This window comes from Callorhinus ursinus, unplaced genomic scaffold (assembly GCF_003265705.2).
Source record: "Callorhinus ursinus isolate GAN/ISIS: 27379988/994484 unplaced genomic scaffold, GSC_fseal_2.0 scaffold18, whole genome shotgun sequence".
Taxonomy (NCBI): Eukaryota; Metazoa; Chordata; class Mammalia; order Carnivora; family Otariidae; genus Callorhinus; species Callorhinus ursinus.
This window is the reverse complement of record NW_027397080.1, coordinates 649,720-664,300: the sequence shown is the minus strand read 5'-3', so window position 1 is coordinate 664,300 and position 14,581 is coordinate 649,720. Positions and strand designations below refer to the sequence as shown.

At 45.1% G+C, this 14,581-nt stretch overlaps 1 protein-coding gene across 6 annotated transcripts in view; it reads left to right on the top strand.

Moving 5' to 3' along the window:
- Window positions 1-14,581, top strand: part of MAST2 (microtubule associated serine/threonine kinase 2) — a 215,286-nt gene that overhangs the window by 190,485 nt on the left and 10,220 nt on the right. For all 6 annotated transcript variants that reach the window (XM_073902677.1, XM_025856596.2, XM_073902678.1 and 3 more), the window contains 6 exons: window positions 5,851-6,060; window positions 10,979-11,080; window positions 12,094-12,226; window positions 13,041-13,102; window positions 13,362-13,447; window positions 13,909-14,117. In XM_073902677.1, coding sequence (XP_073758778.1) covers window positions 5,851-6,060; window positions 10,979-11,080; window positions 12,094-12,226; window positions 13,041-13,102; window positions 13,362-13,447; window positions 13,909-14,117 — 802 coding nt within the window. The remainder of the gene's footprint in view (window positions 1-5,850; window positions 6,061-10,978; window positions 11,081-12,093; window positions 12,227-13,040; window positions 13,103-13,361; window positions 13,448-13,908; window positions 14,118-14,581) is intronic.

Sequence of the window (14,581 nt, the reverse complement as noted above, 5' to 3'; positions counted from 1 at the left end):
CAGAGACAGAGAAAGTGAGAGCAGGAACACAAACAGTGGGAGTGGGAGAGGGAGAGCAGGCTTCCCGCCGAGCTGGGAGCCTAATATGGGACTCGATCCCAGGACCCTGGGATCATGACCTGAGCTGAAGGCAGACGCTTAACTAAGACTGAGCCACTCAGGCACCCAACCATGCATATTTTTAAACCACAATGCTTTAAAACTTGAAGTCAACCACAAGAAAAAATTTGGAAGGACTACAAATACATGGAGGTTAAAGAGCATCCTGTTAAAGAATGAATGGGTCAATCAGGAAATTAAAGAAGAATTTAAAAAAATACATGGAAGCAAATGAAAATGAAAACACAACAGTTCAGAACCTTTGGGATGCAGCAAAGGCAGTCCTAAGAAGGCAGTATAGCAATACAGGTCTTCCTCAAGAAACAAGAAAAGTCTCAAATACACAACCTAAGCTTACACCTAAAGGAGCTGGAAAAAGAACAGTAAATAAAGCCTAAATCTAGCAGGAGAAGAGAAACAATAAAGATTAGAGTAGAAATCAATGATATAGAATTAAAAAAACTGTAGAACAGATTAAACTAGGAGCTGTTTCTTTGAAAGAATTAATAAGATCAATAAACCCCTAGACAGGCTTACCAAAAAAGAAAAGAGAAAGAACCCAAATAAATCAAATCATGAATGAAAGAGGACAGATCACAACCAACACCAAAGAAATACAAACAATTATAAGAATATATTATGAGCAATTATATGCCAGAGCAATCTGGAAGAGATGGATGCATTCCTAGAAACATACAAACTACCAAAACTGAAACAGGAAGAAACAGAAAACCTGAACAGACCCATAACCAGCAAAGAAACTGAATCAGTAATCAAACAAACAAACAAGAGTCCAGGGCCAGATAGCCTCCCAGTGGAATTTTACCAAACATTTAAAGAAGAATTAATACCTATTGTTCTGAAACTGTTCAAAAAAATAGAAATGAAAGGAAAACTTCCAAACTCCTGTGAGGCCAGCATTACCTTGATCCCAAAACCAGACAAAGACCCCACCAAAAAGGAGAATTACAGACCAATATCCCTGGTGAACATGGATGCATAAATTCTCACCAAGATACTAGCTAATAGGATCCAATAATACATTAAAAGGATTATTTACCATGACCAAGTGGGATTTATTCCTGGGCTGCAAGAGCGGTTCAGCATTCGCAAATCAATGTGATACACTACATTAATAAAAGAAAGGACAAGAACCATATGATCCTCTCAATAGATAACAGAAAAAGCATTTGACAAGATACAGCATCCTTTCTTGATAAAAACTCTCTGCCATGTAGGGATAGAGGGAACATACCTCAGTATCATAAAAATGATATGCAGAAACCCACAGCAAATATCATCCTCAATGGGAAAGAAACAGAGCTTTTCCCCTAAGGAAGGTTAAGGACACAACAAGGATGTCCACTCTCCCCACTGTTGTTCAACATAATACTGGAAGTCTTAGCCTTGGCAGTCAGACAACAGAAAGAAATAAAAGGCATCCAAATCAGTAAAGAAGTCCAACTTTCACTCTTCGCAGATAACATGATAATCTATTTAGAAAACCCAAAAGACTCCACCAGAAAATTGCTAGAACTGATACAGGAATTAGTGGCAGGATATAAAGTCAATGTGCAGAAGTCAGTTGCATTTCTATACACTAACAATGATGCAGAAGAAAGAGAAATCAAGGAATTGATCCCATTTACAGTTACACCCAAAACCATAAGATACCTAGGAATAAAGTTAACCAAAGAGGTAAAAAGATCTGTACTCTGAAAACTATAGAACACTTATGAAAGATATTGAGGAAGACACAAAGAAATGGAAAAATGTTCCATCTTCATGGATTGGAAGAACAAATATTGTTAAAATGTGCTACCCAAAGCAATCTACACATTCAGTGGAATCCCTATCAAAATACTGTCAGCATTTTTCACAGAGGTGGAACAAACAATCCTAAAATTTGTATGGAACCAGAAAAGACCCCGAATAGCCAAAGTAATGTTGAAAAAGAAAACCAAAGCTGGAGGCATCACAGTTCTGGACTTCAAGCTGTATTACAAAACTGTCATCATCAAGACAGTATGGTACTGGCACAAAAACAGACACATAGATCAGTGGAACAGAATAGAGAGCCCAGAAATGGACGACCCTCAACTCTGTGGTCAACTAATCTTCGACAAAGCAGGAAAGAATAGCCAATGGAAAAAAGACAGTCTCTTCAACAAATGGTGTTAGGAAATTGGACAGCCACATGCAGAAGAATGAAACTAGACCACTTTCTTACACCATACACAAAAATAAACTCAAAATAGTTGAAAGACCTCTAAATCTGAGATAGGAATCCATCAAAATCCTAGAGGAGAACCCAGGCAGCAACCTCTGTGACCTTGGCCGCAGCAACTTCTTGCTAGACACATCTCCAAAGACAAGAGAAACAAAGGCAAAAATGAATTATTGGGAGTTCATCAAGATAAAAAGCTTTTGCACAGCAAGAGAAATAGTCAACAAAATTAAAAGGCAACCTACATAATGGGAGAAGATATTTGCAAATGTCCTATCAGATAAAGGGCTAGTCTCCAAAATCTATAAAGAACTTCGCAAACTCAACACCCCAAAAAACCAAAAAATCCAGTAAAGAAATAGGCGGAAGACATGAACAGACATTTCTCCAAAGACATCCAAATGGCCAACAGACATATGAAAAAATGCTCAACATCACTTGGCATCAGGGAAATACAAATCAAAACCACAATGAGATACTGCCTCACACCAGTCAGAATGGCTAAAATTAACAAGTCAGGAAACAACAAATGTTGGCGAGGATGTGGAGAAAGGGGAACCTTCCTACAGTGTTGGTAGGAATGCAAACCAGTGCAGCCACTCTGGAAAACAGTATGAAAGTTCCTCAAAAAGTTAAAAATGGAGCTACCGTACAACCTAGCAATTGCACTACTGGGTATTTATCCAAAGGATACAAACATAGTGATTTGAAGAGTCACGTGCACCCCAATATTTATAGCACAATAGCCAAACTATGGAAAGAGCCCAATGTCCATCAACTGATGAATGGATAAAGAAGATGTGGTGTGTGTGTGTATATATATATATATATGTATAAAATGAAATATTACTAAGCCATCAAAAAGAATGAACTCTTGCCATTTGCAATGACATGGATGGCATTAGAGGGTATTATGTTAAGTGAAATAAGCCAGTCAGAGAAAGACAAATACCATATGATTTCACTCATATGTGGAATTTAAGAAACAAAACAGATGAACATAGAGGAAGGGAAGGAAAAATAAGATGAAAATAGGGAGGGAGGCAAACCTTAAGAGATGCTGAACAGTAGGAAACAAACAGGGTTGATGCTGGAAGGGAGGTGGCGGGGGGCTTGGGGTAATTGGGTGATGGGCATTAAGGAGGGCATGTGATGTAATGAGCACTGGGTGTTATGTGCAACTGATGAATCACTAGATTCTGCCCCTGAAACTAATAATATACTATATGTTAACTAAATTGAATTTAAATGAAGAATTTTTTTAAAAAGTTCAGGAGTGTGTAGTGTTTAAAATTCACCTCACATGTTTCCTCCTCCTCCTTATATGTATTAGGTATTGTATTGTCATTCTAGCATTGCATTTGTTTTGTATGCTTGTCTCCATCAATGTAAAGATGCACTGTTAGAGAAAATATATTAAGATTCCTTTCCTTCCACTCTGTCTCCCCTCCCCCTGCTTCTCTCTCTCTCTCCACACAACACATACTTACGTGCACATATACTTAGATTCTCCACACAACATATACCTATGTGCACATATACTTAGATATGTGTTTATATATGCGGTTCTAGGTAGTTTCACATAAGCACTTTCACTACATGGCTAATTGGCCACTAGGCAATTTTGCTGTAAAAACTAAGGTCCCCCAAGATAAATGAAGGACATTCATTAAAAAAGGCATAATGAAAGAAAAAAACGAATAACAAAATTAAAAGACTATTGCAAAATACAGAATATTTTAATACTTTCAAAATGTATAGTGTAGATTCATGGTAAGACAGCACAAATGACTGATTTTATTTTGTTGATTGTACCTAAGCACTTATCTTCAAAGTCTTTTGGTCATAGCATTATACATTTTGGTTTTGCTTGTTGATTCATCTTCTTGCTTGTCATCACACTTTTTCTTTTTTCACCAAAATTTCCTCCTTCATTAAGAGAAGTATCAGTTTCTACATACGAGGGTATTTTTTTTTTAAAGATTGATTGATTGATTGATTGAAGAAAGAGTGAGCATGAGTGGGAGGGGCAGAGGGAGAAAGAGAATCCTAAGCAAACTCCAAGCCAAGCACAGAGCCCGATGCGGGCCCAATATCACAACCTGAGCTGAAACCAAGAGTCTACCCAAGCGTCCCACGAGGATACATATTTATAACTGAGCTTTGTATTACATTGTAAAAGCCTTCCATATTGTTCTTTGTCCTTGGCATATTGTCACATGTCCGTGTATAGATGTTCCAAATTTCTACGGGAAATGTAGGTTCAAAACTCTGAGCCGCTGTATAGACTGTTACAAAGGCTAAGATTTATATGAAAATGGGAGTACTGCATCATTGGAGAAATGAAACCAAACTGTCAAATGAAACTATCAACCAGTTATTGTTTTCCTTTACGGCAAAATTGCCTTATGGCTAATTAGTTATGCAGTAAAAATGTGGCAGAAATTCTTATGGTGAAAATATCAGACACATACCCCTAAACAAACACTGGAAATCAGAAATTGCTACCTGGTGGCAAAGGAAAGAAGGCCAAGTCCTAGATAGGCAGCTAGAAACTTGTTAACTGGTATAATTTATCGTTTGGCGTGACTATGAAGTTAGGTCCCCAAGAGGCTTTTGAGCTCTGCTGAGGATCCAGGTCCATGAGGAGGCAGGTTCGCACCTTCAGTAAATACTCTCTGAGCTTCTGCTTAGTCCATTTGGGTCCAAAGGTCAAGTAAGAGGATCCTGAGATAAATCAAATTCTCTCTGACTTGAAATTCCCAGTGCAGGGAAGTCTTTAAAAAGCAGCAGTGTCCATACATTAATTTTCTGCAGTTGTGAGGGCCAGTGGCAGCACAGAGGAAAGGAAACCCCAGGTGGCCTGGAGGAATCAACGACTTCCCAGAGGAGAGACAGATGATGTGGGAACTGAAATTGGAAGAAATGCTAGGAGTTTGCCAGGCAGGCCTGGCAGGTGAAGAAGCTACACACAGGGAACAGCATCAACAGGCCTGAGGCCACATGCTGGGGGGTGGGGGGTGCAGCAACCACTTCCAGGTTCTCAGAGCAGAAGAGCACAGCCTCTAAGTAGTGGGAGGGGGATAGACAAGGCCAGGTGAGAGAGGGCCTTGACTATAATGTTTTTGTTTTAAATATTTATTTATTTATTTGAGAGAGAGAGAGAGAGAGAGACAGTACGCGAGCCCAGGGAGGGGCAGAGGGAGAGGGAGGAGAAGCAGACTCCCCACTGAGCACAGAGCCCCTAGTGGGGTTCGATCCCACAACCCTGAGATCACACAACCTGAGCAGAAACCAGGAGTTGGACACTTAACCCACTGAACCACCCAGGCGCCCCTTGACCATGTTTTGATTTGACTTAAGGGTGCTCTTTTCATATGTGTAGTTGTTGGGTTTCCCAAGTGCAGCATCAGGAAACCAGAATCACAGAGCGTATCCTCAGGCTATTAACAGTCCTTCAGGCTGAGCTCCCGACTGAGCTGCAACTAGAAGGGAAGTGTCACTTTTCCTGCTTTTATTTGCAGGCCACTGCGCAAATGGAAGAGCGTCTTGCAGAATTCATTTCCTCTAACACTCCAGACAGTGGGCTGCCCTTGGCAGATGGAACCTTGAGCTTTATTCATCATCAGGTGATTGAGATAGCCCGAGACTGCCTGGATAAATCCCAGAATCGTCTCATTACATCACACTACTTCTATGAACTTCAAGAGAATTTAGAGAAACTTCTACAAGATGTGAGTATCCTTGTGCTAGAAGTCTGGTACATCCTCCATGAGGTAGTGGATTATTTATTCCAAGCTAAGATAAAGGCATTAGTGGTGTTTCCAGTCTTCTCGACCAGCTTGTCACCTCCTTGCTCATATTCAGGACGCACCCCCAAGGGTGGTGCTGATGGACTTGGTTCCTCCTCAGTCCCCTGCGTTACTAAGAGAAGTCTGTTTGGTATCAAAAGAACTCAGTTCTGTGGCTTTTTTTCTGATCCCACTTACTCTGCCTGAGGTTCCAGCATTGGTAGTATTCATAAATATTTGACTGCATTTGTAACCCAAAGCCTAAAAGTGGCCCCAGTGGTGAGTTTTCTTCTAGTGGAAATATTGGGGTAAGCAGAGCCTTCAGAATGGTTCTGCGCAGCCTGGGGGAAACTGGCTAGGGCTTGCACTCTGGGTTTATCTGTTTCCTGACATTGTATTTACGTGGTGAGAAGTTTGCTAGTAGGGATTTAGGTGTTTAGAGACCTGATCCTCCCCAGTATGAAAAGACTTCTTGGGAGGCTAGACATAAAGTAACCCAGAGATGGTCAAGACCAGAGTATTCAGTAAGGTTGTTGTTGTTGTTGTTTTTTAAGATTTTATTTATTTATTTATTTATTTGAGAGCATGCTTGTCATATGCGAGTGGTGGGGGAGGAGCAGAGGGAGGGGGAAAGAATCCCAAGCAGACTCTGTGCTGAGTGCGAGCCCGACGTAGGACTCAATCCCAGGACCCCAAGATCATGACTTGAGCCAAATCCAGGAGTCGGATGCTCAACCAACTGAGCCACCCAGGCACGCCATACAGTGAGTTCTCAACCACTGCTTCCTGCTCTAGGGTTTGCTTTCCTCTTATCCTCTACAATAAGGTGGTCAGTTGCCTTCCCCCCTCAAATCACAGTTGCCCCATATTATACCATTAGTACTAGTACAGTGGGGAGGACATGTGCCCCTTCATGTACTAGAGTATTTCCTAATCCAGACCCCTATTACCTCTGACACGACCTTGCTCTGGTGTTGTACCAGCTGAGCTGAGACCCCAGGACTATGATCAAACAGGACTTTAGTGTGTTAGTCTAGAAATTAGGAGCAGGGAGTTGTTTGTTTTGTTTTTAATTAGGAAACAGTTGAATCTAGAGAAAAGATGACTAAAGATGACCGTGATTATTGCTGTCAAATACTGGAAGATTTCTCATACATAATAGGTAGCAGATTGTTCCCTGTCCTCTAAAAGGCCTGTTAACCCAGTGGATAAGAGTTACAGTGAGGAAAGTTTTGATTTAATAGATGAAAAAGTGCTTCCTTCTACAAAAATGTTTTTTTTCTGATTTCAAGAGTAATGCTTAAATTCAAACATTGTAGAAATATGATTTTAAGCAAACTAAATTCTCATGCAAATCCCTGGCAGCTCTGATTCTGTTCAAGAATAACTTTCTAACAGTGGATAGGAATCCAGGATTGTGGCATCAGGTAAAGGATCTAAGTGGAGTGACTTCCCAGGTTGCTTGTATATCTAAGATTGATTTTCTGAAATGCTAAAAAGTCAGAGCCTTGCCCAAAACCTTCAGGCATTTTCCCAGACTCATGGCCCCTGGGAGTAGTTTGGTTGGTGCAGTAAGAGCACTGAATACGGAGCCAGTGCGTTTATCTGTCCCCTAATTTGCTAGACCCTGGGGATGCAGAAAAAAGCTCATTGCAGGTTCCAGCTCAAGGAATTTGCTGTTGAGTGGGGTTACAGACCCATCAACAAGTGAAAAGAACACCTATCATTTATTGACGTGTACTGTAGGCCAGACACCACCCTGAGCCCTCTACAGGAATTATCTCACTTTTATGTATTATAGTGATTTTGATCGAGGAGCACTGAATAGTAGAGGTCTGTTCTGAGCACAGTTCTGCATGGAGAGTTCGGGAAAAGTTGAGTCTTGACCAATAGGTAGGAGTTTACCAGACCTAGGAAAAAGTGTTTTATTGTTTGTTCTTTTTTCCTTTTTTTGTTTTCCGTGAAATTCATTGTTTCCACATTAAAAATTTTTTTGCGGGGAAGTGTTTTCTTTTTTCACCACATAGTGCCCAGGGTAGACCACCATCATAAGTCAGTAACATGTGAATTTTGAATAAATAAAAGCTACAAAGTCCAAGTTATATACGAATATCTTAGGCAATAATATTTACAAACCTGTGTACAACAAAACAAATGTAAACAGTAAATGTAGCATGAGAATAATCAAAGGATACATAGGAACAACCACTTATGGTCGGTCTGCCCACCAGGAGCAGGCACTAGCCAGGCCCTGGAATCAGGCCACTCTGAGAGGTATAAAGGAACTAGGTGCATTCCAGGAATTGCAGATGAAGTAGGTGAAGGATGCCTGCAGGGAAGAGTTGGTAGATGAATTTGAAGCGTTAGAATGGGAGGGGCAAAGGCTAAAGTGTTGTGAGGAGCTTAGATCTTACCATGAAGGCAATGGGGAAATTATTGAATGGTTTTAATTTGGAAAATAGCATGGTAAGATTTACATTGAAAATATAGTTACTATCATTTATCGAGCCCTCAGTGCATGCTAGACAATATGTGATCTCATTTAATTTATCTAATGTAATCTTCACAACACTGTAAGTAAGGTACTACTATTCTCTAAGTCGACAGATGAGGAAACCAAAGCTTTAAAAGAGCTAGGTGAGCCCAACGTAACTCATTTCTTAGTAGCAGAGCTAGAACCCAAACCCAGGTTTGTCTTATTCCAGAGCCTAAGATCGTATTTTCAAACATTTCATCAACAAACATTGAAGTCAGCTATGTAAGAGGCACTATGCTAGTCTTCGCACGTAAGGGGAAAAAAAAGACACAGTCTCTCCGTTCACAAGGCTCTACAGTGTAGCTGTGGACAACTAGTTATCAAACAACATGTGGTACCATGTGGTATGAGCAAACGGAACAGAGCAAAGGGAGCGGTTAATTCCTGTTCTGGTGTGTTTGGTGGGGGATGGGGTACAGGCAGAGGACTTAGAAGAGGGTTCACAGAGTTGATATTTGGGCTAAGTCTTAAAAGAATAAATGAGTTTCACCAAGTGCCCAGCTTCTCTCTTCATTTCATAACCATTTTTTTTTAATGGTCCTCATTTGTTATTTTTCTTTCCTAACAACCTTCACTGCTCAGTCTTGCGCCTTCTACTTTCCCTTCCCACCATTCCTCTAAAACTGTTTCAGGCAGAAGTCACCAAGGAACAAACCAACCAATTGCCAAAGAGATCCTATGGCCTCTTTCCACCCTCATCTGTATTCACAGGTCCACAGAACTCTACACCATGAATACCTCTCCTGGACCTTTTTCCTCGCTGGGGGTCATAACACTCTTCTCTCCAGTCTTACAGTCTTGCTGCCCCTTCACAAGTTCCTTCCCTGCCCATCTCTTAAATGCTGGTGTTTCGTGTTGCTTTAGGGGGCATCTGGCTGGCTTAGTTGGAAGAGCACACGACTCTTGATCCCAGGGTTGTAAGTTCGAGCCCCATGTTGGATGTAGAGATTACCAAAAAAAAAAAAAAAAAAAAAGAAAGTATTAAATTCTGGTGTTCCGCAGGGCACCACCCTGTGCGTCGTTCTCCTCCTCCTTCCTTCACGCTCTCCCTGACAGCTTCATCTCATTCATTGTCGTCCGTACACCGAGCACGCCCACCTGGCTGTGTCCCTCCCTGTTCTCCTTAGCTTAGATCAGTGTTGTAGCTGCTTCAAAAAAGACGCCTCCACTTTGACTTCCAAGATTGGTTAGTATCCTTTGGTTGCAAGTAATAGAGAGCCAGTTTAAGCAGGAAGGGGAAACTCGTTACAAAGATGAAAAGGGTGGGTCTTCGACAATTGAAGACAGGAATGCAACGGGGCCCTAAGGGGCCAAAACCAGAAACTAGAAGCTGTGGGAAGCTCAGGAAGTGGTCATTCTCCTCTCATGCTTGTTTTTCTCTGTGCTGCTTTTCCTCTGTGTCTTTGGTGGATGCGGCCATCCCTTTTCACCCGACAGTTCTGCCACACTGGTATTAACAGTTGTCTTTCCGTCCATTTTTAAATTCATACGAGAGTCATCCACACCGGTCAGCTGCTCGAGGTGGGATGGAACGGGCAGCCACACAATACAGAGGTAGCTACTAGACGTCAGAGCATTTTCCATAAAAGAGAGAAAGGCTCTTGGGCTGGGTAAATACCCAAGAAAGTATCTAGTATAGGTACCTCAAACGCTGCACGTCCAAAACAGAACTTCTCCACCTGCCCTTACCTGAACTACTTATCTTCTTATAGTTCTTAATTCATTTGTGGGTTCACTGAAATGCCCCGAAAGTTGTACTTGCATTTCCCTTCTCTTCTTGCTTCTGCCAGCCCCCAGGTCTACTCCCTCATCTACCTCAGAAATAGCCCCAGGCTGGCTGTTTCTGTCCATCCTTCCTGCGGGGGTTTATGGCTTTTTCATGCACATCAGCACAGTAGCCCCTTAATGGATTTTCCCGCTTTTTTGCTTGCACTCTTCAGTGCACTGTTCACGCTACAGCCAGAGTGATCTTTCTAAAATACCTGTCGGGTCGCCTCCCTCCTGCTTTGAAGTCTTTCTCTTCCTGACATTCTGCCTGGGTCGGGAAGTGATCAGTGAAAGCTCCCTTGAGAGTTGCCCCTTGAGCTGGGGTCTGGATGGAGGAACAGGGAAAGCCACGTGTCTCTGTGACATTCCCTGGTGTCATGTAGTGTCCTAAAGCTCCCTCTCACTGTGCACTGGCCTTCTCTAACTTCTTCATTTTGCGGAAGTGTCTGTACCACCCAACTGTTGCTCCCCAGAGCCAGCTCTGCCCAGCCCCGTCCTGCGTTAGCCCAACCACGCTGTGCCAGTGGATTGCTTAAGCAACCTTTGTCTTCTCTACAGGCTCACGAGCGCTCACAGAGTTCAGAAGTGGCTTTTGTGATGCAGCTGGTGAAGAAGCTGATGATTGTCATTGCCCGCCCGGCTCGACTGCTGGAATGCCTGGTGAGTGGGCTGGCGGGAAGGTTGGGAGGGGGTGGGGCGCGGAGGGGAGGTGTCCTGCTACCAGCAAAAGTGTGGTAGTCCTCGTTTACATATGACCTGCCAGCAGTGGGGCCCAGACGAGTTCCTGTGGGGAAAATGGCTGCTCCTGAGGGGTATTAGCCTGGCCCCCTCGCACCGAGCAGGCCCCAGGTGAGTGGGGATCCGGTGGTCCGGAGCACGGGCCGGTTCCGTTGGCGGAAGTCACGTCCTTCACTTGGTCGTGCAGCAGCACTTTACTGAGCACCTCCTTTATGGCAGACACTGGGGACACAGAGCCCCTGATCCTAAGGTGCTCCCTCTGTAGTGCGGTCAGTCTCTTCGTGCCTCAGAGAGGAGGCATGGAGACATGGAAGGAACAGTTACGATGCCGCAGGCCGCGCTGCAGCTGAGGGAAGTCCAAGGTGTGACGAGAACAAGTCAGTGCTTCTGTGGGGCTTGATTTCCTCACTGAGGAAATACCTGGGGGTAGCAGGGTTTAGCCCAGAGTGTGGCACTTAGTGGGTACTCAGTAAATGGAACCCTCAGTCTTCCGTGCTCGGGCCAGACAAGGACTGCCGTGCTGTCCTCACGGCTCTCCAGCCGCTAGCACAGAGGAGGCTCTCGGTAAATATCTGAGGGCAGGTGTGCGTGTGCGCGTGCGTGCGTGCGTGTATGTGTGCGTGTGTGTGTGACGGTGCCATCTGGCTGGCAGGAGGCTTTGGACCAGGCCAAGAGGCAGAGCTGTCTTGAAACCAAAAGGTCTGGTTCTTATTGTCGGGAAGACAGCATATGCTTAGGATATCCAATCTGGAGCTGGCCTGGAATTTGTCCCCATTTTTATGATCCCTGAACCATGATGTTACTGGGTGTTCGGGGGCAAGGGTGTCCAATCACAGAAAAAGCCCTGTTCATCGTCCTTGGGGTATGTGCTGTAAAAACCAAAGAGGCCTTCACTTGTAGCCCTCACCACTGACTGCCTCTCTCCCCTGGTGCAGGAGTTTGACCCTGAAGAGTTCTACCACCTGTTAGAAGCAGCCGAGGGCCATGCCAAAGAGGGACAAGGGATTAAATGTGACATTCCCCGCTACATCGTTAGTCAACTGGGCCTCACACGGGATCCCCTAGAGGGTGAGCATGCTGCCTGGTGGCTGCAAACACGCCCCACAGCCAACAAGCTCTAACCGCAGGGAAGCCACTCGAAGAAGAGGCTTATATTGGACATGGACACGACGCAGCGTCAGGGGCCTCAGGGCTGCCAGAGAAACCCCGTCTTCTCTGTCATAATGCAGCCCCTCCTTCAGATTTGTTCACACCTGCCTGGTATAACCCAACCCAGATTGCCATGAGCCCAGCTGGGTTGGATTTAACCTAATGTCAAAAGAGGTCAACAACAAAGGACCACAATTGCATTTTCAAAAATGGTCACCACCTCTGCATGCTTAACCTCCCCTTCTGCCACCTTACCAGCCCTCCTGTGACTTGGGTGTGGTCCCAACCCCAGGCTTCAACAGATCTCTCCGTTCTTCAGGGCTTCACACGGCGCCCCTGCAGGAACCCTGGGCTTCTAAGTCCCTGGTCTCTATTTGTCCACCGTCCCTGCTTCCCGACCCCACCGGTAAAGCGGGATAAGGACCAATAGCCCAACCTTGGGCCCTGTTTTCCAGGAATTGTCCTAAATTTGAGGGAAGCTTTTTAAAATTTGCCAGGCCTTTTGAATGGCACTGGGCTTCTAGAAATAGGAGTGGCAGTATTATTTGGCAAACAAGTCCAAAAGCTGTGACTGCTCTGAGGATGGAGCCACAGGACCGGATTTGCACCCCAGACTGATGCAGGAAATACGAATGCCTACCTTGCATGTACCTTTCATGTGCTTTGAGTGGACTGTTGAGATGCCTGACATTGCTGCGCACACCTTTCTCTTGTGCCCTTGCTTTGTTTCTAGAAATGGCCCAGTTGAGCAGCTATGACAGTCCTGACACTCCAGAGACAGATGATTCAGTGGAGGTAAAGACCTGGAGCTTCTGCCCCGATCCCAGAGGCTGGGCCCTATGAAGCATATGTCTTTGAGAGGACATCTGAGGGCGGAATGGAGGAGTGGGCGGTTGCAACTACTATCTCCGAAGTCACTCAGCTCCTGCATCAGGAAGAATGGTTGGGGGCTGCAGGAGGACTAAGAGCTGAGCTGATGCTGGGGCTCCAGCTTCCCCAAGCATGTGGGCTCTAAGATGCATGCTTGTCTCCCGCCTTTGTTCTTGTCTTCTAGGGCCGTGGGGCATCTCTGACATCTAAAAAGACACCCTCTGAGGAGGACTTCGAAACTATTAAGCTCATCAGCAATGGCGCCTATGGGTAAAGGCAGGGATGAGGGTGTGGCCAGGACTGGCGCTAAGTCAGCCCTTAGGCTCTTCCTTCTAGAAGCATATGATACCCAATCCTCTGGGCAGCAGATGCCTCAGGATAGACCCTCTCCCTCCCAAGGCCTCCTGGAGAGACGGGAGTTGTTTCCTCTGACGTCTGAGCATTGTTCCTTTCCCAGACAAGGTCCCCACTCCTCTTGGTAGTACTCCTCCTCTCGCTGAACTCTGGGGAAGGGTTGAACTGTGTCCTCAGGACTTGGTGTATTGGGAAATTGAAGAGTTCTGTGGGCAGGAGGCCCAGATCTTTCTCATCGATAAGCTCACCCCTGCTCCTGTGGTCTGTGCGTTTATAAGGTGGGATAGGAGGCAGTTTGGACACCCCAGCTCTGGGTGGTGGGGAGCACAGCCCAGGTGCTGAGGGCCCATGGGAGATGGGATGGGCTGTGTTTCCAGGGCTGTATTCCTGGTGCGGCATAAGTCCACCCGGCAGCGCTTTGCCATGAAGAAGGTCAACAAGCAGAACTTGATCCTTCGGAACCAGATCCAGCAGGCCTTCGTGGAGCGTGACATACTGACTTTTGCCGAGAACCCCTTTGTGGTCAGCATGTTCTGCTCCTTTGAGACCAAGCGCCACCTGTGCATGGTGATGGAGTATGTTGAAGGTACTGGGGGCGGGGGGAGGTGGCCTGGCATGGAGGCCAAGGCACAGTGTGAGGCTTAGCCCTGAGCTGGGACCAACAGCTTTGTATAGGGGTGACATTTCAGGGCCCAGCTTCCCAATCTCTCTTTGGCATTGGTTTTTTGCCTTAGGATCTCAGAGACCATTTGGCCACAGTGGGCACAAGGCTCCCTGCCCCTCACAGGGAGAGGCTTCTGGAGTAGTAGCTGCCATGAGGCCACCCATGTCAGGTGCAAAGAGAGGCATTCTGGGACAAGATGTATCAGACCAACAGCTGTAGAATCCTGCGCCCCAAAGCCTGGATGGTCTCTACTGCTGGTGCCAGGCAGGACCAGAGGAGGTAGCAGAGCCACACAAGCCCCGGGTTGCATGCTGGGAGGACTGCATCTGGACCCTCAGGAAAAAAAGGAATGCCATTGCCCTGACTGATGGCTTGTGAAGGGGACA